The sequence below is a fragment of the Loxodonta africana genome, chromosome 4 (assembly GCF_030014295.1).
Source record: "Loxodonta africana isolate mLoxAfr1 chromosome 4, mLoxAfr1.hap2, whole genome shotgun sequence".
NCBI classification, from domain to species: domain Eukaryota; kingdom Metazoa; phylum Chordata; class Mammalia; order Proboscidea; family Elephantidae; genus Loxodonta; species Loxodonta africana.
The window spans coordinates 36,666,384-36,693,161 of record NC_087345.1 but is presented as its reverse complement, the minus strand read 5'-3'; the positions used below and the strand labels follow the sequence as shown (position 1 = coordinate 36,693,161).

Genomic DNA, 26,778 nt, shown 5'->3' with positions numbered 1-26,778 from the left:
CTTGTTGATTTGAACGGTTCTTTACCCCATACAAAATGTCCACTTAACGAGGACAAGAGCCTTGTCTGTCTTCTACACTGCTATATTCCTAGCATACACTGACTAGCACACAGGAGACATTCAAAACCTCACTGAATGGAAAAATGAAATACTTCATCAATTGTTATTAAAAGCTAATGGAAAAATGTGATTTCAGAAAGTCTGGTAAAACCAACAATTGTGAAGATGGCACAATTGTTGGACCCGACAGTGTTTCATTCTGTTGTTCATAGGATTGCTATGAGTCGGAACTGACTTGAAAGCACCTAACAACAACAGCCGTAAAAAGACTACGTTTTCATTCAAAGGTCCCTGAAAGAAAAATATTTTGATAAACAGAAAATATCTAAGAATTACAAAAATTTTTCAGTAGTAAGTAGAGCTTTTTCCATAATTATAGGTTTGATTTTGCCTTTCATTGATTTAGTCTGTTTCCAAGGAAAGCTTAATATTTAACACAGAACATACACAGATTTATTTATAATAAAGCAAACACTTGGTAAAAGCAATATATTTAAGCCTCTTCCCAGTACTTGCTTGCATAAATGTGCATGTCTATTAGGCCAATTCAGGTTAATTTTTATAAGAAAATGACTAAGTATGTGATAATAAAACTTCTTATCAATCTTCAGGCCTTAACTCTGTGTTACTTTATACTTAGGATGCAGCTAAGTATTCACTGCTTATCTAGCTTATATTCCCAACATGCAGAGGCATGACATCTTTAAAACAGAAGTATTTTCTCAACTACATATAAAAAAAAGTCTAAATGGAAATTTTGATCATTTAAGTACATTATAATACTATTTTATTAATCATTTTGGGTTCCCTTTTATGACTTCAACAATAAATCTAATTCTCTTGGACCAAACTTTCTACATTTTCACTAACATCACCAAAACCAAACCTGTTGCCACCAAGTTGATTCTGACTCACAGTGACCCTATAGGACAGAGTAGAACTGCCCCATAGGGTTTCCAAGGAGTGCCTGATGGATTCGAGCTGCTGACCTTTTGGTTACCAGCAGAGCTCTGAACCACTGTGCCACCAGAGCTCCAATGTCACCAAACCAAAACCAAAACCAGTGCTGTCAAGTCGATTCCGACTCATAGTGACCCTATCGGACAGAGTAGAACTGCACCGTAGAGTTTCCAAGGAGCACCTGGCGGATTTGAAATGCCGACCCTTTGGTTAGCAGCTGTAGCACTTAACCACTAGGCCACCAAGGTTTCCAATGTCACCAAAGCATCTGCTTATTTTCTACAGGCCAATAAAAATAGCTTGTAATAACCTCTTTGGCTTTCTTTTCCCGTTTCTGAAATCTACAGCTTCTACAATGGCATACATACGTAAATTTGCCTTTCCAAAGCAAGCAAACAAACCAACCCTCCTACTTCTCAGTGAACAGCCCCTTTTAAGAAAAGCGAAGAACTTCAATGGCCTGAAGCTCCACAAAACATAGATAAAACATTTTAAAACTTTTCCAGTTGGAATGCATCGACCATCCTCTCTCAATCTCATAAATCTTGATTACCAAAGGTCATATACCAAAAAGTTAAACTGATTGAATATGGTCCTTTTTACTTCTGAGGCAGCACTACCAAGAAATTTTAAAATCTATGATACTGAGCTTAGTGCACCAAGGCTGCTAATTCTGGACATCAAAATAATCAATCTATAGGTAACTGCCAAGAAAATTCAATACATTGTAACAACTCAATGTAAGGAACAACACTTCTCTGCCACACCCAGGGTTCTCATAGTGTCATCTAAAAATGGAAACTCCGGGAAAGCGTTAAGTTCATTTTTACCAGTTCAACATTCTTTCCTCCATTTCCTTTAGGAGATCCCGGTTCAGTTCATACAGCTGAGGCAGGTAGTACAGGATCTGATTCAGGATTCGGTCCTCAATCACTGGTTTTCCAAGTTGCCTGGAAGCATGGGCTACCGCATCCCGGAAATCCTATTATAGTCCAGAGAATGAAAAACAATACACACACACCTATAACTTGATAAAAAGTAGTTTTTCCTAATTGCTGTCTTCCCTAAAACAACATAAATTGCCAAGCTGTATTTCCCATGTAGAATTACAAATTGAATGTGCCAGCTTCCTCCTTTTCTGGTTGCCTACACAGGCAGTCCTCAGGTTATTAACGTCTGACTTGCTTAAAACTTAAAACCCGTAGTTACGAACCAAACCCAAAAAGCCTACTTATAATAAAAATTCGAGGTACATACAATGGTTTGTAATAACAAATGGGCACTACTTTGAGACCTATATCAAAACATTATAATTATTATTACTGTATTACTACGTTAAAGATGTTTTAGTTTATCTGGAAGTGTTTCTGTAATTTTTTATACATAGAAAGGCACAGTACATACCATATACTAAGACAAACACCTGACTTGTTAGATACGAGCCCTACCTGACTGTTCCAACTTAAAGAGAGATTTAGGAATGGAATTCATTTGTAATCCCGGTACTGCTTGTAAGAAAAAAATTTTAATAAAAATCACACAGTGACTGGGGTGGATATTTGGTACTAAAAGAGATCGTGCAGTATTTCTCTCAAACCCTTTGGTTTGATCGCCAGCTTAAGCAGTTACACTGACAGAAACTGTATTACAACACGAGGAGTCTTAAAATTTATCCCAATGCCAGCATAAGAACACAATCCATTTATTTTAAAAGCCCCGGGAGATCTTAACTAATTTTATTCTGGATTTGAGAGTTCCACTTTAAAGAGTCATTTCCCAATAACTAAAGTTAATGTTAGCTGAAGTTAGTGGAGGGTGCCATATACTTAGTGACCAGATTCCCGAATCCAGACCTTACTCCTCACTTACTGTCTGTGTTTCCCTGGGCTACCTTCATTTTCCTCATCTGTTAAACAGGTACAATAATAATTCTTATATGGTTGTTGTGAGATTTAAATTAGGTATTTCACAAAAAGCTTTTTTCAAAGGGTTCCATACACAGAATAAAATATTTTAACTTGCTGCTTAAACTCTCTCCACCCTCTACCCACCTTCCCAATAAATTCACCAGGATTTTACACTTTTGTCAAATAAAAAAGTTTTTCTTCATGTATTCTTCCTTTTCATCTACTATTCCCTATATATCTCATTTAAAAACAGGACTTGGAAATGGTGGGAAGGGAGAATTTGGAAAAGGAGGGGAAGGAGATCACTATTTGTGTTTATTTCACCATCCACTGAGGGTGGGCCTAAAGATACAAGTAAAACAATAGTGGGATCTGTCCCACAGGATTGAAAACCGAACACTTGTTTGCTCTTTCTTAGAAATGGTAGCTTCAATTAAAATCTGAAGGAAAAGGTTTGATAAGCAAGACTCTCTACTAGACTTCATCTAAAAAAAAAAAAAAAAAAGACTTTATCTACCCTTATCTTTATTTCCACATTTCCACAAATGTCCATCCCCTGTACATGGGGTTCCCAACAGTTAGGCTGCTAAGCCCAATAACAATCCCTATTTCAAGATGCTTCTCCTTCAGAGATTCATTGGGAAAATCAAATAAAAAGATACTGAATTCTCCCCTGATGCTTTAACAGTTGCCCCCCACATATATATATTAACCAAGATTTAGTTCTTATGCTTCTTTCTGCTGCCTGAAGTATAAAAATTTCATATACACATATGATTCAAAAATATATGAAAGCATTTCTTTCCCGAAGTATGTCTACTTAAAAAAAAAAACAAAAACCAAACCCGCTGCTGTCTAGTTGACTACGACTCATAGCGACCCTACTGGACAGAGAACTGTCCCACAGGGTTTCCAAGGAATGGCTGGTGGATTCGAACTGCCAACCTTTTGATTAGCAGCTGTAGCTCTTAACGACTTCACCACCAGGACTATTTTAGATAAGTCAAATTCTCTTATGTTTGTTGTTATTAGGTGCCCTCAAGTTGGTTCCAACTCATAGCAATCCTATGGACAACAGAATGAAACACTGCCTGGTCCTGCACCATCCTTACAATCATTGCTATGCTTGAGCCCACTGTTGCAGCCACGGTGTCAATCCATCTCATTGAGACTCTTCCTTTTTCTTTCGCTGACCCTCTACTTTACCGAGCATGATGTCTTCCAGGAACTGATCCTTCCTGATAACATGTTCAAATTATGTGAGAGGAATACTCGCCATCTTCACTTCTAAGGAGCATTCTGGCTGTACTTCTTCCAAGACAGATTTGCTCATTCTTCTGGCAGTGAATGGTATATTCAAACATTCTTCACTAACATCATAACTCAAAGGCATCACTTTTTCTTTGGTCTTCCTTATTCACTGTATAGCTTTCACATGCAGATGAGGCAACTGAAAATACCATGGCTTGGGTCAAGGGTACCTTAGTCCTGACAGTTACATCTTTGCTTTTCAATACTTTAAAGAGGTCTTTTGCAACAGATTTAACCAACGCAATACATCATTTGATTTCTTGACTGCTGCTTCCATGGGCGTTGATTATGGATCCAAGTGAAATGAAATCCTTGACGACCTCAATATTTTCTGCATTTATTATGATGTTGCTTACCAGTCCAGAAGGATGTTTACCTGTGTTTTATTGACTGTGTGGATCATAACAAATTATGGATAACATTGTGAAGAATGGGAATTCCAGAACGCTTCATTGTGCTCATGAGGAACCTGTACATAGATCAAGAGGTAGTCCTTTGAACAGAACGATGGGATACTGCATGGTCTGAAATCAGAAAAGGTGTGGGTTGGGGTTGTATCCTTCACCATACTTATTCAATCTGTATGTTAAGCAAAATAATCTGAGAAACTGGACTATATGAAGAACGCAGCATCAGGACTGGAGGAAGACTCATTACGCAGATGACACAACCTTGCTTGTGGAAAGTGAAGAGGACTTGAAGCATTTACTGAGGAAGATCAAATATTACAGCCTTCACTATGAATTACACCTCAACATAAAGAAAACAAAAATCCTCTTATTCTAACAAATGCTTAAAAAAAAAAAACTTTCCTTAGGCCTCAGCACCTGGGGCTAACTTTTTGGTCCAAGAGCCATATTAGTCCAAAGGAACCAACTAATTACACCAATAACTAAAAAAACTCACTTGTACAACTAATTACTAAAACACAAAACATGAATTTTTAACTTTTATGAGCTTCAATCCAAAAAGCCACACAAAAGGGCTCCAGAAACCAAATGGATATCTGGCCATATTCCACCTCCCAACAGCTTGCTTCTATCAGCATTCACATTTACTAAGAGAAAATAGAGCTCCTTATCACATTAGAAAGTCATTAGATTTTTCTCCTATCAGGCAAAACAAGGGAATACATTTACGTACCACAAACACCTTTCCCAATAATTCAAAGCACAACAGCTAAACATCTTCTATAGCAATGTTTTCAAAACCAGTTCAGTGATTAATATAATTTAGCTGTAAGAGCTATTTGTTTAGCAAAGCAATAAGCACTGCCCTTTCTGTTTGTAGAATAAGTGATGAATATGTTTGTCCCTAGGCAGCAAGACTACTTTTGCTTTCCAGTTGGAAGGTATTTCATCAGCCATGACAGGGACAGTAGACCTTAGTTGCTAAATAATTTAAGGGCCTTGTTTGACACAGCTTTTGCCAAACTCTACATTCCATATGTCTGCCAACACTGCCAAACAAGAAACTTAGTTTATTTAAGACACATTCAACAGAGGCCAGCCAAATCCAAACTGGGCTAATTGGTGATATAGCTGCCTTTAACTGAAGGCCTCTGTCACATACCAGGGATAATACTATCTTTTCCATCACAACTGGATGGTTGTAAGCAGCTATGGATGAACTAATGGCCCTCGATGTCTTTTTTAAAATTCTGAGTAGCACTTTAGAATAAAATAGAAATTTAATAATTAAAAGAACAAAAGAAAACATTTAATAAAGACTCTGAGAATTTAGACTTTATATCCGGCTATGTACAGTGGACATGGGCGTTCTAGCCATGGTCTTTGTGACTCCCATACAGTAATTGGGTGGGACTGTGAAAATGGGCTGCTTGTAGCCCACCAGGGAATTGGATACTTTGCTAATAATGTAAATAAGGTGCACAGCAACCTTGTGGGGATGGGACTATGCAAATAAAGTGCATGGAACCCTAAAGAGGGAATTGGCCAGTTTTGCCATCCCGCTAGGTTTAAAAGATAGGCAATCCCACAAAACAGCAGGGACCCGACTTCCACCAAGAAGAGTTGGGAGCAGTGTGTGTCCTTTAGACGTGGGATTCCTATGCTGAGACCCTCCTAGACCCAGGTGACAAACAGAGAGAGCTGTAACACCAGAGGCAGCAAGACAGCGAGAAGCAGCAGCAGAGAAATGGTGGCAGCAGAGGGAGCAGAACCAGGAGAGCAGCAGGAGATGGCGCAGTCGTGGGCTTCCAGGTACACAGAGTGAGAAAAGCTGAGTGCCTTTGGGCAGGAGGCTTGCTGGCTGCTGGTGGAGTGAGGTGCCTCTAGGCATTTATTGGTGGAGCTAAAGAGTTTTCTAACAGTTGCCTGAGTAGAGCAGAGGCCAGGCCAAGAGGCCGAGGGGCCGAGGGGCTGAGGGGCTCAAGGCCAGACAGAGGCCTGTCTGCTGGCATGGCTGAGAAGAGGCTATCCTGATTGAAGAACTGTATCCTGAGTCGTTCTGGATTCTGAACTGCAATCTGTTACTTCCCTAATAAACCCCATAATTGTGAGTACTGTCTGTGAGTTCTGTGTGGCCATTGCAATGAATTATTGAACCCAGCAGAGATGTACAGAGTGCCGTGCAAGGGACAGTTCATGTCAGACTTGGTAAAAGGTTGGAAAGAAGAGGTATGTTTGACCTCTGCCTCATAGGAGGCAGCCTTGGGCTGTTGATTCTCCTCCCCGCTTGTGAAGTCAGATTAGGAGGTGAGATGCCTCCACCATGCCATTTTTATACATCTATTAAAAACTATTTCTAGGACTTAGTTATATATTCCAAAGTAAGCACTACCAGGGCCATGGCCTATCTTCATGCTGCCTTTTTGAAAACAGAAAAGGGCATCCCTTCACCCAGACAGATGCAACTCATGCCAAGAACCTCACTTGCAACTAACAGCCTCCATAACCATATGCAACAGTCCTGAGCACCTATCTTACTCCCTCACCTCTCAGGCCACCATTCCCTGAAAGCAATGTGCTATGGTCCTGGTGCCAGATCCCGGTGCCAAACGTAACCAATTTATGCAGAAACTACACACAGAATCTTTACTTCTCAGCTCTTCCTGAACCTCAACCATTTCTAGAACTGGTGCCACTTGAAAGAGAAAATGTCTTTTTTTATAGAAGGGATTATTGCAACATATGTCTGATTATTTTTCTAAATGTTAACAGCCAGGATAATTTGGGACAGTGTGATGACACTTAAGAGCCAGAAGCAGAGCTATATTTGTGCAGGAGAACCTAAATTCACCAACGTCTCCTTCACTAAATCAGTGAGGATGAAAATAGCAGGACTAAGCACTTCAGAAACTGGACCCAGAGCATGCTTCTTCACACTGGAAAAGCTGGGAAATTAAAAATAAGAGAGGGAGGGGGGCTCAAGTGTGAAAACAATAGGCAAGCTACAAAGTTTACTGGTACCAAGTATATATACTTCAGTGTATTCTTCTAACATAAAACCCACTAAAGATTCTATATGCAAAATTAGCCTCCTACACTCTAGTTTCTGGCCACATCCAAATGTTCAATTTCGCGTTTTTAGAAATGGTAAGGGGCCTCTGAAATAGAAATATATCATAATATTATTCTTAATAATTCCCAGAAAACCTACAAATAAGAACCAGATCAACTTTAAAAAACACTCAATTCCTTTGAGGCATTAACATACTAGTCTTACTAGCTCTGCTCACTTGGGTAAAACCTAAGAAAAATCAATGCAAATAAAATAGAGTATGAACATCTGAGGCAATGAAGCACAAAACAGATGGCCTTGTTCATCAGGTCAGGCTTTACATCTCCAGTGTCAAAGAGGAGTATTCAACTTAATCACCAGCTGTCCTGCCTGGGCTTCCTGACCTTAGGGCATTACTTAACCACTATCACGACATAGTGAATTACAAAGACCAAATGGACATATGGACAGACAAGGAGCTCTGCAGGGCTCCCCGCCTTCATGAAGGGCATTAAGAATCATTTCATATTAAGCAAAACCAAAGCAGCTGCTGAGGTCAAACTGCCATGATAAATATGGAGAAACGCGTGTGAAACTATGAAATAAAAGGGGAAAGTCCCCACATTATTTGATTTGTTTAAAAGGAAAATATTTCGCTGGTGAAATTATTCCTCCCTTGAGATTTGCTCAGACCTGGTGATTTCCTGCATAATCATCAATGCCAAAACTGTACAAAACATGATTGAAACCAACCATTTATTTCAGGTATTCAACCTGCTTTAATAACGTTACGAATTTCCCCGGTTTCCTGGGAAACCTGAAGAATTCTGAAGAGAAGCTAATATACCCAAAGATACACCTTCTCCTACATAAAGCATGGTAGAGATTTCAAGAAATATCTTTTGTATAATTTCTAAATAATCACTAGGAGCAAAGGCTCAGACAGACCAGAATTCAAAGTCTGGCTTTGTTATTTAGTAGTGGGTTCCTTTTGGCAGTTAGCTTACTTTCTCCATTTAAAAAATATAGGAATTACATCTACTTGAGAGGATTGTTATGAGGATTAAAAGAGATAATTATGTAACTTGATTCGCATGCCACAAGACACATAGAGAGTGCTCAATAGAAATCTATTTATTTGATTACAGAAGACCTGGTTAATTAAAATGATCACAGTAAGATAATTTAAGCTCCACAAATCCTTGAAAGCTTGGAAAGAGCTCTGAAAGAAAAAAAAACAAAACCAAACCCACTGCCGTTGAGTCGATTCCGACTCATAGTGACCCTATAGGACACAGTAGAACTGCACCATAGAGTTTCCAAGGAGCACCTGGTGGATTCGAACTGCCGACCTCTTGGTTAACAGCCTTAGCACCTAACCACTAAGCCACCAGGGTTTACTCTGAAAGAAAAGGAAACACCAAATCAAGGTGAGGAAAGCAAACACCTCAGCAGTAAGACAAAGGCATTCTGAACAATGTACTTCACTTAATGAAGGACAGTCCCCATGTTTGGGAAGCTGCTCAAAAGTGAAGGTTTGGTAGCCATGTCAATAGACGCTAAAGGTAAATTTTTTACAACTAAAGAATAAATAAATGATAATTAAACGGTTCACAAGACTCAAAAAGAGAAACATGAGAACTGGGGACTTCTATGAGGGTAGTCTTTTATAATGGATTTTTAAAAACAAAAGAAACATCCTGTTTACTGATTAATAGACATGTGAATGTCTAGACAGACTTTTTCCTCTAGCTCTATGGATTTTACTAAGGAATCTCTCAAATTTTAAACAGTGTATATTCCAGCCTAAAGAAATCAGCAAAGTAAAGACGTTTTATTACTAGTACTACTTAGCTGTTGACAGCCCATTTTTGTCCAAAAGACCCCAAACTCTCTGATCATGATCTGCCCTTTCAAAATTATTTTTTAAAAAATCATGGTATTTAGATATTTATAAATTACTTTTATAGAAATGTTTATTAAACCTACCTCCCATCAGAAAGCAAATAAGGTAACAACAGTAACAAAAATATCCGCTGTATCATTTGTACTTAATTACATCAGCTGTCTAGGGGGGTTGCATCTTTAAACTGTGCGTTTACATACAGTGTAATAGCAATCTCTGGGTTGGACAACATCCGCCAGAAACAGGGAAAACAACTCTAAATAACCAGAGTTTTGCCAAACCCACTGAACAGTTTTTTATTTTATCATGTATTCAACAGACATTAATTGACTGAGATACAACAATAAACAAAACAGATAAGAATCCTTGCCTTCATGGAGCTTACTTTCTGGCAGAGAAGGAGATACAGGGTATATTTAATGAACAAAGTCTATTTTGACTGATTTGATTAAAAGGCTATTTGGTAATGTCATAACTAAATACTACGATTTTAATATTCATATAAATAATTTATAAATACAGCACTTCATATGGAAGGCCCATTCCTCTTAGCCTTCAATGAAGACTAATTAAGTGCTTACCATTTACCTTGCATAATCTCATTTAACCATCCTACCAACTTTATGTGATATTATTAGCATTGTAATTATTATCCCTATTTTCCAGAAGAAGAAACCAAAGCTTGACTAATTTGTCCAAAGGTATGAAGTTAATGGCAGAGGCAGAATTCTTAACTATTAACTAAATAGTCATATTCATTTATTCAACAAATATTCACTAAGTGACTACCATTCGACAGGAACTGTTGTAGGCTTCTGAGATATATGATCCTAGCCCTCACTAAGCTTACATTTTCAGTGGAGGAGACAAAAAAATAAGAAGTAAACAGACAAATATATAAAATATATTAAACACTAAGAAGAAAACAAACACAGGGAAGTTAAGAGAATAGAATAGCTAAGTTATCCTAAACAGAAGGAAAGGCAAGGACTAGCTTTGAGGAAAATAAAGCAAGAATGGACATTCCAGGAAATCACACTGGCAAAAGCTGTGGGCAGGCATAAACTTGGCACTGAACTAAAAACTGAAAAGAAGCCAGTGTGGCCAGAAGAGTGTAAAAAAGTGGGAGAGCACCTCTCTCTCCAATGTCTCATCTTATTACCAGAGGCCAAATCACAAAGCACCTCATAAGCAGAGGACCACAGCTTACTGTCCAAACTGGATCATCCTGAGAGTGGAGGGAAGTCTATTAATAACATCATGCCAAGGCAATAACCAAGGCTGTCAAAGGCCGACTGGGACATATGGCCACCCTACTCATAAAAAAAAAAAGGCCTTGGTAAATAGCTTGGATTCTATTCTTTATGCAGCAGGAATCATTAAACGGTTTTCAGTAGAGCAGTGACACGCTATAATATATATTCTAAGAAAATCACTCTTAAAACTATAAAAGAAGAAGATTGGAAAGGGCGCAAAAATGGAAACAGGCAGCTGGTGCAGTATTTGGAGTAAGAGATGATAATATTCTAGACTCGGTTGGTGGCAGCAAAAAGGGAGCAGAATCAGCAGGTTTGCTGATGGAGAGGTGGATGAGAGGCAGTAATGAAGAACGAGTTCTAGTGTTGTGACTGGCAGTTATGTGAATGCTGCTACCATTTACTAAAAGGGAAGGACTGACTTTTAAGAATCTCCTTTCTCTTTGGACTCAATAACGTATTAATTCAGAGTCAATATGTATTTTTTAAAAATCCACACCAAATAAAATGGTAAGAAAAAAGCTAAAAAAAAAAAAAACCTACATCAAAATCCAGGTGCTTACGGTAAATAACACAAAGCATGTGACCCATAAAACATTACTTGTAAAGTCTTGCTATTGCCTCTATGGGCTCAACGTTTTCCTATCAACATCAGATAATGAATCAAGATCCTCAATTGAGCAGGCTGGTTCTTAGAATCTTGTGTATATTTTAAACTGTGTCGCCCTCCATCCACGTGTAAGTCCTCCCAATGTAGTAACTGCTTACATGATAAAAATTCATACTTAAATTTAGATTGAAGACATTTCCTATGAGATATTTTACCTATTACCAAACAAAGAAGTGTTAGCGTGCCACAACAGCATATTTAAATTTTAACAATATGGCTACTATATCAGACAGTGCAAATATTGAACATTTCTATCATCACAGAAAGTTCTATTAGACAGTGCTGTTCTAGGGTCTCTTATATTCATGGGAAATCATGAATATAATTGTAAATAACTGAAACAATGCAAGCCACTTGGACACCTGGTTGATTAAAAAAAAAAAAAAAGCCCATTGGATTATCTAAATCCTGTTAATTTATATATTTAAAAGCAGTAATAGTCTATTATATAACACTGAGGTCAATTCATTTAGATGAAATCAGATAGTAGCAGTGCTCATAATTAAAGCTATCCATCTGCTGCCTTCATGGGGTACCTTTGGTAGAAGAGTAAATGTGAGCTTTAATAAGGTAGTAAGAATGGAGGAGAGAAACAAGGAGATCCTTTGGCTTCATCCACATTACCCCAGGTGAATACCATAACTAGTAATGGCTCAGAACCTGGCTGATGTACTCTTGTTAAGACACCCATTAGAGCTGGGCTCTAAGAGTTTGGCAGATGATCTACTCTCACTCCTACATTAAAGGTGAAGGTTTTGAAAATGTACAGGTCAGGATGGTTTGAGAATGGTTTGCTCTGTTCCACAGCAGTTGGGAAGAGGCCAAGAGAATCTATCAGATCCATCAGACCTAGAGATGATATGGGAAATACTTTGGTCTGACTGCCTACTCATTATAGCTTTTATGATTTGTTCCCAAAATATAGAGGTGTGAATGGGATACAGATTTTAAAATAACGAATAAAGTGGTAAATCATAACCGTCTCCCTACCTACTGGAATCAGAACTTTCTTCATTAAAACAAAAATTTATTAGAGAAACAAAAAAGACATTTGAAAGGGCAGAATCATAAAAAGTCTACTGCCTTCTAATAGCAGAATGAATATTTCCCACTCATTGACGCTTTACAAGGGAAGTGGAAGAAGAGGATAAAGGAAAAGTAACTTGAGAGCCTACAATATGTCATGTGCAGTACTAGACTCTTTCATATACTGTATTCCTGAAAGAGGGATATTAATAACCCCACTTTACAGATGAGAAAAACAAGATTTAAAAGGTTAAACTATTTTCTGAAATTCACACAGCTGGTAAAAAAAAAAAAAAAGAATCCACTAAAGCAATGCTTCTCAAAGTGTGATCCAGACTGGAAGTGACCTGCATATTTTGTTTGTCATTGGTCTACAAGGGATGAGTCAAAAAGTGAGAATAAGGATCATAAACTTTTATATTGATTTGACACGGCCATGACATTTTTATTGTATTTTACAAAAGTACTGGTCCACCATAGATTAAAAGGGGAAAAAGAAAAAAAAAAATCCAGTCCTTCAGCACAATAATTCAAGAAGCAGTGAACTAGAATATAAGCATCATGAGAGCAGAAACTCTGTTCATAACTATATCCTCAACATGTGTTCCATTCAGGATTTGCTGAAATAGTAAACTGAGGTTCAAATGCAAGTCTTCCTGACTCCAAAGTCCATTTTTTTCCCCCTCTAAGAACTTAGCAATTAATTTACAGATGGTTAAAATTTTCTTGGGAAGTTTCTACTTCTACTTAAACATGTCTGTCAGAAAAGATAGGTACACAACTTGCTTGTCCTAGAAATATGGTCTGAGGTTTTCAGAAATTGGTTTTTTTTTTTTTTCTTTCTTCCAATTATTTATAATATAGCCATGTTCAGGGCACAAGTGCAAAGGTACATGGAGTTTATTTTGAAAAGTTTCTAAACGACAAACTTAAAACTCAACAAATTAAATACTTTTAATGTTCTACCTTTCATTAAATTACTTTAAACGGCCTAAATTCTGTCATTTAAAGTACTGGGGACCAAATGCTATAGTAGCGGGGTTTTTTAACTCATTATAAAAAAGAACTTAACAACAGTCAAAAGTTACGAGGAACTACTCACAGGGCAATAATTTCTCAAATGTATCAGAAATATTAACAACGTTTTCAGAAAATGCTTCCAAAGCTGGAGATTTTTCACACAAGAATTAGGCCTGCATTTTTCCACTGGACCAAGTATAGAGCACAAAGGAATCACTGCTGAACTTGAATCATCCAAAGTATACCTCGCAATTCATGTTCATATATATCTATTTGGAAAAAAAACTGAAAATAATGACACTCTTTACAGAGCCATAAATGGGTGTATATTTTGCAACTCTACCATTTCTCAGCAATTAAGTTTAAGATGATGTTAATAATTACACCATCAAAATGAATTTTCATTTCAATTTCTCTCTTCATTGTTTCCTCTACTTTACACCTTTCTTAAGTCTGAATATCTTGCCAAAATATAATTGGCATAAAGTAACAGTAAAAACATTTTAACTACCAATGCTTAATGAAACTTGTAAAAACTTGCAGGTATAAAGGAATGCATGACAAAAGTGAATATGTACTAAACATAATTGTTTCTCAACAGGTCCATTCAAGCTGATGGCTATAAAAATGCAAAACAGAACTTTAAAAGTTGTAAAAAATGTCTATTTTAAGTATCTGTTTCTGGGAGCTTATTCACATAGGGGGAGAATAGTTTTGAACAATCATCATGACAATCTTTATTCATTGCTACTACAAAATTCTACTGATAGGATATCTTCTGCAAATGGCCAAGAGGAAATAATATCACATTAAAAACTCTTTATTACAAAGAGAGAAAGTTTGAAGATTTTGGAGATGCAGATATAAAGGCTCCATATTTTCAGAAAGCATTCAGGTATATCTGCACACACATGAGAAACATACATTTTAGAAAATTTCTATATTTACACTTGTATGTGAAACTGAAAAAACAAACATGAATTAGAAATCACATGCATGTATATGCTGGGATTCGTTTAAATTAGTTATGCTGAAAACTTTCTGGGGTAGAAAAAGATGTAAAAGGAGATAGTCTTAGACTTGAAGAAAATATTCACTCATACTTACAATATGCAAAAGTTTTAACACATCCACAAACCTGTAAAAAAAAACAGCAATGAAAGAAATGTTTTTTAAATGAACCAATGGGTGAAAAAAATCTTCTGAATTAAAAACCCTATACCTACACTTTCTCCGAGCTCATAATCTCCTTGGCAATATGATGAACTTTACATTTCATTCCAGTATCTTCACCCTGTGAACAAGAGGACATTAAGAAGGTGTGAACTCATAAAGGTAGTTCAGCTTTGAACTAGTGAGATACAAGTTCTAACTCTGAGACTTATAAGTTTCCTATCAGCACTCACTTTATACTATATAATATCTCAAATGGCAGACGTGAAAATGAGACAAGGAATAAACCAGGATACAGAAGGAGGTGAGAGCAATTAGTAAGCCTCACCATCAGCAGCGCTAGACTGACAGATGGCCCTAAGGAACTCCAGAGGCTTGATGGAGCTACCAATGGCTCAAAACTGAAAAGTCACACTCTACAGAGGAAATGGCTCCTATAGACAGATACCACGTGAACCTGAGTACTTTGTGTACAAACACGTAATTTAAGAATATGCAGTAAGAGGTACAAGAGAACTTCACTGTAAGTAAAGCTATTCTAAGTCAGACAACTTAAGTGTAGTCTGAAAAAGGCTCCTCTTCACAGTCTATACGAAACATAAGTCAATATTAAAGCCACAGGCTCCGCTAATTTCCTTAAAATATATTTTAGAAATATGCTTCTAGAGTCAAGGGAGTTTTATTCTGAAGAACTGCAATGAAAGCCTCTTAATGTATACTGCTTTGTGTGAAAATCAAACGCCCTAGTGAGGACAAAAAATTGCACATTTGAAATAAAATAAAGGTGACTAGGGAAGAGCACTGGTGGCACAGTGGTTAAGAGCTCAGGCTGCTAAAAAAGACGCTGGCAGTTTCAACCCACCAGCCGTTCCTTGGAAATCCTATGGGGCAGTTCAACTCTCTCCTACAGTCGCTATGAGTTGGAATCAACTCAACAGCATCAGGTTTGGTTTTTTTATTTGGAAGGAAGAGGTTTCAAAATTTAGGGGAGTGATAGTTGTTGTTGCTATTTTCTTTTAAATACTGATAGATCTGGGGGCAGTGCTGGTTCAGTGGTAGAATTCTCGCCTTCCAAGTGAAAGACCTGGGTACAATTCCCAGCCAATGCACCTCATGTGCAGCTACCACTCATCCACCAGTGGAGGCTTGAATGTTGCTATGATGCTGAACAGGCTTCAGCAGAGCTTCCAGGCTAAGATGGACTAGAAGAAAAGCCTAATGACCTACTTGCATAAACCAGCCAGTGAAAACCATATGGATCACAACAGTCTAATCTGGAGCCAATCATGGGTATGGTGTAGGGCTGGGCAACTTTTTGTGCCACTGTGCATGGGGTCATCTGCTGTTGGAGGCCGACTCAACAGCAGATAACAACAACTGATAGATCTGGCTTTGGCTCCAGGGGATTGGAGAAAAAGAGATTTTCTTTCCACTTCTATTCTGAAGGAAGATTTGAACACTTTTATTCTTATAAGGAATAATCGCTTATTCCTTATAAGAATAAATAAGGAATAAGCGATTATAAAATTTTAGATCTCTCACCTTCCATTAAAAGTATGACTGCTGCCATTAAAAGGAAAAGGCTCTGACATTTCTATGAAAACAAGTGTCAGATCTGGTTATAGAAAGGCCTCTCTGCAGGTGTTGGCAATACCAGGTGTTGGCAACACCAGGGCACAGTTGTTCTGTGCTGCCCAGGGCACAGTTGGGACAATGTCACAATAAGCATAAAAAGTGACCATGCCAGTCTAAATAGTCGGTCATTAGTGAAATGACACAGGAAAAAAAATAATGGTAGTGACCTCTCTAAAGTAGTCTTCTTCCTAAATTGAAATCACAAATGATCCTAGTGAGGCTGCTTACTTGAGCATCGACTTGTGGGGACAAAGACTATCTTAGTTCTTTATTTAAAAAATAATAATTTTTTTTAATCTGCTTCCAAAATTTCAGTGTCAAAACCAAGGTGTAAAAATAGCTGCAGTTTAACTGTAACAAGCTAAGTGTGGCTGAAGCCCTTCTGAAAATTATAATAATTTTTTAAAAGTGTGTCTGCTTATACACTTTACATATATTATTAAAACCCTTTTATTTACTTAGCGTTATTCAAGGGAATAAACTGGAAGTGAATTCCTCAAGATCTTATAGCGTGTTAAAATTTAGATCTTATTATTGCAATCATCCTCATTCTCACAAATCAGTGAGATATAGTAAATGTAAAGGAGAATTTCCCTTTTTTTTTTTTTTGCCATATTGAGAACCATTGGCTCATACATGGTAGTTGACATCGTGGGGGTGAATGAGATGAAATACTAGGTTAGTAGAAGAAAACAGATTCAGTTTCAGTTGATTCATTGTTTTACAGCTGAGTTTGAAAACATTACTGATCGTTATAATCACCAGAGAGCTTAACTTTCAGATTCCCAGGTAACTCTTTTTGAAAGTCTGATTCAGTGGGTCTGAGATGGGACATAGAAGTGGGTGTTAGAAGAGGAAATGAAAGATAAATAACAAGTAAATAAAGAGAGCAAACCAAATATACAAATAACTATATATAAGGACAACTATGGAACAGGCTGACATCTTGAAAGAGAGAAAGATCACAATCAGGCCACAGTGTATAATTCAGGAAAAGCTTTACAAAGAATAAAGCATTTGATGATCTTTGGTCACTCTTTAAACAAGCCATGGAGTGCCTGCAGGCTAGATGCTGTAGGTACCCACTCATCAAGGCCAGAAATCTAGACTCCTCTATCTTGTCTTTACTGCCAGCTTCCATCATCACAACTGAGTCAAGTCCTGTCAGTTTGTCTTGCCGAGTATTTCTTTAAAGCTAATTGATCTTTTCCTCTCCTCCAACACTGCCTCCTTATGACTTGCCTATGACAGCAATAACTTAAGTGGTTTCCTTGACACACCCTACTGCAATCCATTCTCCACACTGCTGCCAGAGTAATATTTCTAAAATGAAAATACCATCATGTTAATCCTCTGCCTAAACCCCACTGGTAGCTCCCTATCACCTATGAGCAACAAAAACCAAACTCTCATTTGCATGTGTATATGGCACTCCACAACGTGTCTGGTCACCTTCTCTAGTCTCTTTCCTTCTCCATACTGTGTTCTCCCTACTCCAGCCAAACTGGAACCACCTTGCAATCCCTGGAAACCCTGGTTGCGTACTGGTTAAGTGCTACAGCTGCTAACCAAGAAGTCGGCAGTTCAAATCTGCCAGGTGCTCCTTGGAAACTCTATAGGGCAGTTGTACTCTGTCCTATAGGGTCACTATGAGTTGGAATTGACTCGATGGCAGTGGGTTTGGTTTTGGTTTTGCAATCCCAAGTGTGCTCTGCTCTTTTATGCCTGCCCCTTTGCACATGCCTTTCCTTGGGCTTTGACTGCCCCCCACCACCCTCCCCTCTCCCCAAAGTTTTCTGCCTCTCATATTCCAACTCATCCTTTAAGACAGCACTCAAAGGTTTTCTGCTTGAAAAGCTTGTGAAGATTGCCTTGATGTTCTCTCCCCATGCCCTCCAAAGGATAAGATTACTCTCTCATTTGTGTCATCTTTATAAGGTTTAACACAATGGATTGTACTTCCTTGCTTACTAAGTATGAATTTCCTCTAGTCTACGATCTTATTTCCCTACGTATCCTTCTGCATGTGGCACAGTGCTTGGCCCACTGTGCAACTAATATTCATGAATAAGCAAATGTGTACAAAGGTGGTCGCCACCTTCTCAGAACCTAAGACCTGAGCACACTGCTTTTAAGTTTGTGTTGAGTAACCTGAAAATGTAAACTCAAATGAACCAAAATCTCATAAATATTTCATCCATGCAAAAGCAGGGGATTGGGCTAGATAATTAAGTTCTTTTCCATGTATTCTACTACCCACCTTACTTTTTAAACTAGAGTTAAAGATGAATAGTTAACTATTAGAAAATGATTCAATGATTACAATTATTTTCAATCTAGACAGTAAGTCAGAGATAACTTAAAAAAATCTTTATATCATCTCCAACTTGTAAAAATAATGACTGATTCTGACCCAAGTCATCTGAAGATGGAAAAACACACCCCACTCGAAGATAAGGCCTTGGGAGGAGCCATATTTGGCATCTCAACTTTTGAGTTAATGAGAATCCTTACTTAAATTTTATCGCATTTCAAAGCGGACTGCCTGTTAAAGAACAGTATCTCCTAAAAGTACACTGCCGTGAAGTTGAAATTTGAGCCACGAACAAACGAAATTACTATGTTAAGGTCGTAAAATAAGTCAAACAAATTCCAAAGCAGAACATTTGATCTGAAATCCAGTTTTATGTTTCCATCCCTTGATAATAGCCTAGCATTATAATTCCTTAACTGTGTTCTTCTCTTTTCATATTTGTTCACTACAAGTAAACTCCAGTAAAATTTATCCATTACTTTTTCATAGAACTATTCAAAGGCCTCTGCTATCCTACTCAAGAGTTCTACAAAAACAAAATAAAACAAATTAACATCCAGGCCTACTTGAAAAACATCTATTTATCATTAAGTTATTCCAAAGATGAGGTGACAGCATGATTAACCTCTAAAAGACAAGTCTCTCATGAGTCTCATTGTTTCCCCATCCCATTTTTCATTAGGGTATAATACCACATGAACTAGTTTACAAAGAAGGATTTGAAAAAGAAAAGGTTGGGAAGTCAATTGGTGTAAACGAACTCGTTGACTTTTTTAAATTATTTGACAAAGTTCCTACAACTACTAAGGGGAGAGCTGGGACTGAAACAAGGATTTTGGAATCTGAAGGCCTATGCCTGTGGATATAATCACATTTGGGATAGGGTCTTTGCTGTTATCCTAGTGAAGGCATATCAGTGTAGGGTATGTCCTAAACCTAATCATTTCTGAGTTTTAAAAAGAGCAGGTTAGATACAGAAGCAAGCATAAACGGGAAGACTCAGAAGCCAAGGAATGCTGGGGCTACAAAAGTTGAGAGAAACAAGGATCCTGCCCTAGGGCCAAGGCCATGAATTCGGAAGTCTAGCCTCCTGAACTGTGAGAAAATAAAATTCTATTCTTAAAGCCACCTACTTGTGGTATTTGTGTTACAGCAGCATTAGGAACCTAAAACAGGTTACATAAAACTTGCTTTGAGGTGCTGAAGGTTTCCCATGTTTATTTTCATATAAACCAATAATAATAACTTAATCCATGCTTATGGGTTGGAAGACTTAATATTGTTAAGATATCAATATTACCCAAAGCAATCTACAGATTCCATGCAATCCTGATCAAAATTCCAACAGCCTTCTTTACAGAAATAGAAAAACTAATCCTCAATTTTATATGGGATGGAATGGAAAGAAGCCGTCAACAGCTAACATAATGTTGAAAGAGAAGAACAAAGTAGGAGGACTCACACTTCCTAATTTTAAAACACACTATAGAGTCGTTATGAGTTGAAATTGACTCGATGGCAATGGGTTTGTTTTCTCTCATACAGCAACAGTAATCAATACGCCCTGGTGCTGATATAACAACAGACACACAGATCAATGGAGCAGAATTAAGAGTCCAGAAATAAACCCCCATATCTTTGGTCAAATGATTTTTAACAAAGGGTGCTACGTTCATTCAACAGAGAAACAAAAGTCTTTTCAATAAATGGTACTGGGAAAACTGGATTTCAATATGCATAAAAATGAAACAGGTTCCATACCTCACACCATACACAAAAACAAATTCAAAGTGCATTAAGGGCCAAAATGTGCAAATTAAAATAATAAAATTCTTAGAAAAAAAAGCAGGGGCAACACTGTCAGGCCTATCTTTTAACAATGGATTATGTAACATAATAACAAAAGAACAAACAGCAAAAGACAAAATAAATAAAAGGGACCTCATGAAAATTAAAAACTTTTGTTTATCGAAAGGCTTTATCAGAAAAGTAAAAAAAAAACAATCTGCCGACTGGGAGAATATCTTTGGAAACCATATATCCAACAAGAATCTAATAACCAAAATAAATATAAAACTTCAACTTAACAACAAAAAGACACATAACCCAATCATAAAATGGGCAAAGGACATGAACAGACATTTCACCAAAGGGGACATTCAAATGGCTACCAAACACATGAAAAGATGCTCAGCTCCATTAGCCAGCAAAGAGATGCAAATTAAAACCACAATGAGGTACCATTTCACTCCCATAGGATGGCTAAAGTTAAAAAAAAAAAACAACCTGAAAACAACGATGTTGGAAAATTGGAACCTTGCTGGTGGGAATGCAAAATGGTGTAGCTATTGTGGAAAACAGTGTGGTGGTTCCTCAAAAAACTAAAACTACCATACGACCCAGCAAATCCACTCCGAGGTATATACCCAAAAGACCTGAAAGCAGAAACTCAAACAGACACTTGTACACCAATGTTCACTGAATCACTATCCACAACAGCCAAAAGGTGGAAACAACCTAAATGCCCATAAACCGATGACTGGATAAACAAAATGTGGTGCATTCATACAGTGGAATACTTACTCAGCCAGTAGAAGAAACAAAGTCTTGATACATGCTAAAATATGGTTGGAGCTTGAAGAAATAAGTCAATCACAAAACGACAAATATTATATGACCTCACTTATACAAAAAGACAAGAAAAGGCAAATGTACAGAGAACAAAGCTTATTAGCGGTTACCAAGGGCAGGTAAGAGGGGGGAAAGGAGGGTCAACATTGATGGAAATATTGCATTGATTAAGGTTATGGTTAGACAACTGTTTATTGCAATTGCTATCAATAAGTTGTACACCAGTAAAATGTTGAACTGGCAAAAGTTGTATGATGGACATATTTCCAACAATGACAAAAAAAAAAAAAGTAGCTGCAGAGGCTGCTTATGTACAACCAAATTCCTCATGGGATTTGGTTCCTTGGTTTGGAGGTTTAGAGTCATGGTTTCATGGGACATTCCTGTTAACCGACCTAATAACTTATTTAGTGCTTCTGTTCTACCTTCTATTTTGTTGCATAGTACCTGGAGTCTTAAAAGCTTGCAAGTGGCCATCCAAGGCACAACAATTGGTCCACAACAGAGGAAGAAGGAGTCTCAGAACAAAAGAATGATATGGAATGTGTGGCTAACTGCCTCCATTGGCAATTGCCTCCTTTGCCATGAGGCCAGAAGAATCGGATGCTGCCCAACTATCATTACTGAACAATCTGATCAAAGATTCTAGAAGAATCTTGATCAAAAGGAGGAAAATACAAAACAGAATTCCAAATTCTCATGGACTCCAGACTTCCTGGAGCAATGAAGGTCGGATGAATACCTAAAACTGCTGCCCTGATATAATCTTTGAATCTTAAACCAAAAATATCCCCTGAAGTCTTCTTAAAACGAAACAGTAGTTTAGCTTAACTATAATGTTCAAGGCAGACATTTTTTACTAGGAAAAAAAAAATGTCTGCCTTGAACATTATGCTCTTTTAAGAACTATCTATATGGGATAAAAGTGACAACAGCAACTTGAAAGATCACATAGGAACCTTAGAGGGTGGTGAATATATCTTAATGCAGGAGGAACAACTCAGAAAAGGAGGGAGAGAATGGTTGCACAACTTGAAGAATGTAATCAATGTCACTAAATGGTGCGTGTAGAAACTTGAAATGGTGTACACTTTGCTGCGTATATTCTCAACAATAACAAAATAAATAAAAATTTTAAAATAATTGTTAAGAATTATTAGCACTCCTGTGTCAGGCACTGTTCTAAACAGCCTATAATCATTTAATCCTTACAACAATCTTCCTCTTTTTATGGATGAGGAAATTAAGATACAGAGAAGTTATAAGTGGATCAAGATCACAGAGCTAATAAGCGGGGGGAACCCAGACAACCTGGTTCCAAAGACTGTGTTCTTCTTAACCACTATGAAAGCAAATTACTTAACAGAGAAACATTCAGGAGACTAGGTTAGATGGATTAACAACTTTCGAGCAATGTAGAATTAGCCCATTTTACTATCTCTATTGGTATCTCAGGAAATCCTGGTGGCACAGTGGTTAAGAGCTACGGCTGCTAACCAAAAGGTCAGCAGTTTGAATCCACGAGGCTCTCCTTGGAAACCCTATGGGGCAGTTCTACTCAGTCCTATAGCTACGAGTTGGAATTGACCCGATGACAATGGGTTTGGTTTGTTTTTTTATTGATGTCTCAAGGAGCCCTGGTGGCAAAGTAGGTAAAGCAATCGACTGCTAACCAAAAGTTGGTGGTTCAAAACCACCAGCAGCTCTGAGGGAGAAAGATGTGACAGTCTGCTTTTGTAAAGATTTACAGCCTTGGAAGCCCTATGGCGTCCCTATGAGTTGGAATCGACTCAATGGCAGTGGGTTTAGTTTGGTTTTGGGTACTGATGTCTCAGACAAAGAGACGGTAAGTTCATCAGAATGGCTGAGAATTCTAAACAGGAAAATACACAGGTATCGCACACAAAAATGTTAAACATGCATGATTAATTGAAGAAATAATTGCATTAAAAAAGATGAGTATTTAACAGGAATACTGCAATGTGGCACAACTAAAGGCAAAAACAATAATATAAATGTAGAAAGGAAAGGCAGGTACTTAAACAGAGGAAGGAACCCTGGGAGTCTCCACTGATCACAAATGGGTAAGTCAACCAGGCAGTGTTATGACAGGATGTGCTGGGAAGATATGTAACACTAAAAGGTTAGAGATTTATCCTTGAAGTTTCGTTTATACCATCAATCAGTGAGATCCCTAGTAGAATATGGAAACTAGTTTTGGTCACCACAAAGTATGGGGAAAAACTGAAAAGGGTTCAAGTAAGGCATACAGATGAAAATGATAGAAAATAGTATCTGTTAGGAAAAAAAAAAAAAAAAACTTGGAGTTTTCATCAAAGAGAATAAAGGTTGATCAATTACAGCACCCAGGAGCCCAGTGGCACAGTGGTTAGGCACTGGGCTACTAACTAAAAGATTGGTGGTTTGAACCCACCAGCCACTCCATGGGAGAAAGATGTGGCAGTCTGCTTTCGTAAAGATTTTTAGCCTTCCTTTGAAACCCTATGGGGCAGTTCTGCTCTGTCCTATAGGGTCACTATGAGTCAGAATCGATTCAGTGGCAATAAGTTTGGTTTGGTTTTGGACCCAGACCATAAGTGGTGAAGCTGGGAATTAAATCAAGACAGTTGCACTCCAAAGCCACTCCACTCTAGCAATAATACAGAAGGTAAAAATCAGCATATGCCATTCGCTGAAATCTGAAAATGAATTAAACAGAGCAAAATACCTTAAACAGGAAGTATAAACTATTGATAAATTATAACATGGAATTAGGTGACACAGGTTTTTACAGTAACTTGATATGCTCTGTGAATCCCTTCAAATTCCATCTCATTGTACCATACCAAAACATCTGGGGATACTGCTGATATATTACTTTTTCACCTTAATTATGTCTTTATTTAAAGAAATGTGATTTAAAATGAAAACAGGTATTTGAATATTTTTATAACTTAAAGTTAAAAAAAATTTTTTTTTTTTACTTAAAATTATGCCTTTAAGAAACAATTTTTTTTAAAAAAACATGGTTTTAAAAGACTTTTTATAATGGAAAATTTCAAATTCATACAAAAGTAATGAAACGGTACCCATCACACATTTTAAACAATTATCAACACGTGGTCACTCTTGCTTCACTTACATTGTGACTCCAACCCCAACAAACCCACTGGATTATTTCAAAGCAAATGCTGATATGCTATTAACAGCAATCTTTATTCTATGCCTAAAAAGATTTGGTTGAGTATGAAAACATATATAATCCCCTTCTTTCTAGAAATCTAAGTAGAATGGGTAGCAGTACAAGGAAAAATCCTAAGAGACATTTTAGTTATTAAAAAAGAAAATCAGTGGACACTACTAAAAATAGTTTCTCAAAAATCACTAAATAATACATGGCATAAACAGAATACACACCATAACTAACAATGCACAAACACCAGAAGAGAAACTATGTAGCAGGGAGCTCCTAAAATCAAACACTTAGGTTCATCAAAAGACTTCACCAAAAGAGTAAAAAGACAACCTAAATCCACTGCCATCAAGTCGATTCCGACTCATAGCAACCCCATAGGACAGAGCAGAACTGCCCCAGAGAGTTTCCAAGAAGCGCCTGGTGGATTCGAACTGCCGACCTTTTGGTTAGCAGCCATAGCACTTAACCACTATGCCACCAGGGTCTCCAAAAGACAACCTACAGACTGTGAAAAAATTTTTGGCTACAACAAATTCGATCAGGATCTAATCTCTAAAATCTACAAGATACGGCAAAACCTCCACAACAAAAAGACAGATGACCCAATTAAAATGGGCAGAGGATATGAACAGGCACTTCACCACACAAAAGGATCATTAGTCATTAAAGAAATGCAAATCAAAACAACAATGAGGTACCATCTAACCCCCCCCCACAAGGCTAGCATTAATCCAAAAAACACAAAATAATAAATGTTGGAGAGGTTGTAGAGAGACTGGAATACTTACACATTGCTGGTGGAAATGTAAAATGGTACAACTATTTTGGAAATCGATTTGGCAGTTCCTTAAAAAGCTAGAAATAGAAGTACCATATGATCTAGCAATTTCACTCCTTTGAATATAGCCTAGAGAAATAAGAACCCTCACACGAATAGATATATGCACACCCACGTTCACTGCAACACTGTTCACAATAGCAAAAAATAGAAACAACCTAGGTGCCCATCAACAGACAAATGGATGAACAGATTACGGTATATTCACAAATGGAATGCTACAAAATGATAAAGAACGATGAATCCGTGAAACATCTCATTAACATGGATGAATCTGGAAGGCATTATGCTGAGTGAAATTAGTCAGTCACAAAAGGACAAATATTGTATGAGATCACTATTACAAGAACTCAAAAAAAGGTTTAAACACAAAAGAAAACATTGATGGTTATGAGCGTGGAGTGGGAGGGAGAAGGGTGTTCACTAACTAGATAGAAAACAAGAATTAGGTGAAGGGAAGGAAAGACAACACACAATACAGGGAAAGTCAGCACAACTGGACTAAACCAAAAGCTAAGAAGGTTCCTGAATATAACCAAATACTTTGAGAGACACAATAGCAGGGGCGGGGGTCTGGGAACCATGGTTTCAGGGGACATCTATGTCAATAAAAAAAATAGGCATAACAAAATTTATTAAGATAAAGTTCTGCATCCCACTTTGGTGAGCGGTATCTGGGGTCTTAAAAGCTAGCAAGTGGCCATCTAACATGCATCAATTGGTTCCAACTCACTGGGAGGAAAAGATACTGAAGAACACCAAAGACACAAGGAAAATACAAGCCCAAGAGACAGAAAGGGCCATATAAACCAGAGACACCTGAGACCAGAAGAACTAGATGGTGCCTGGCTGCCACGAGTGACAGCCCTGACAGGGAACACAACAGAAGGTCCCTGATAGAGCAGGAGAAAAGTGGGTGCAGAACTCAAATTCTAGTAAAAACACCAGACTTAACAGTCTCACTGAGACTGGAGTGACCCCAGAAGACATGGTTCCCAGACTCTCTGTTAGCCCAACACTAAAACCGTTCCTGAAACCAACTCTTCAGACAAAGATTAGACTGGACTATAAGACAGAAAATGATACTCGTGAGGAGTGTGCTTCTTAGCTCAAATAAATACATGAGACTAAACAGGCAGTTCCTGTTCAGAGGTGAGATGAGAAGGCAGAAAGGGACAAGAGCTGGTTGAATGGACACAGGAAATCCAGGGTGGAAAAGAGGAGTGTGCTGTCACATTATAGGGAGAGCAATTAGGGTCACATAACAATGTATATAAATTTTTGTACGAGAAGCTAATTTGAACTGTAAACCTTCACTTAAAGCACAATAAAAAAAGAAAAAATAATCTCTAAGTGATATGCACTTGGAAACAGGACATCTTAGACTCTAGATTACAGTAGGAATTACATTTA

At 37.6% G+C, this 26,778-nt stretch overlaps 1 protein-coding gene across 5 annotated transcripts in view; it reads right to left on the bottom strand.

Annotated features, from left to right (window-relative positions):
* Positions 1-26,778, bottom strand: part of FGD6 (FYVE, RhoGEF and PH domain containing 6) — a 143,961-nt gene that overhangs the window by 72,151 nt on the left and 45,032 nt on the right. For all 5 annotated transcript variants that reach the window (XM_064283720.1, XM_064283719.1, XM_003405266.4 and 2 more), the window contains exons 4-6: positions 14,805-14,872; positions 14,686-14,716; positions 1,851-2,002 (exon numbers count right to left, since the gene is read on the bottom strand). In XM_064283720.1, the coding sequence (XP_064139790.1) occupies positions 1,851-2,002; positions 14,686-14,716; positions 14,805-14,872 (251 nt within the window). The remainder of the gene's footprint in view (positions 1-1,850; positions 2,003-14,685; positions 14,717-14,804; positions 14,873-26,778) is intronic.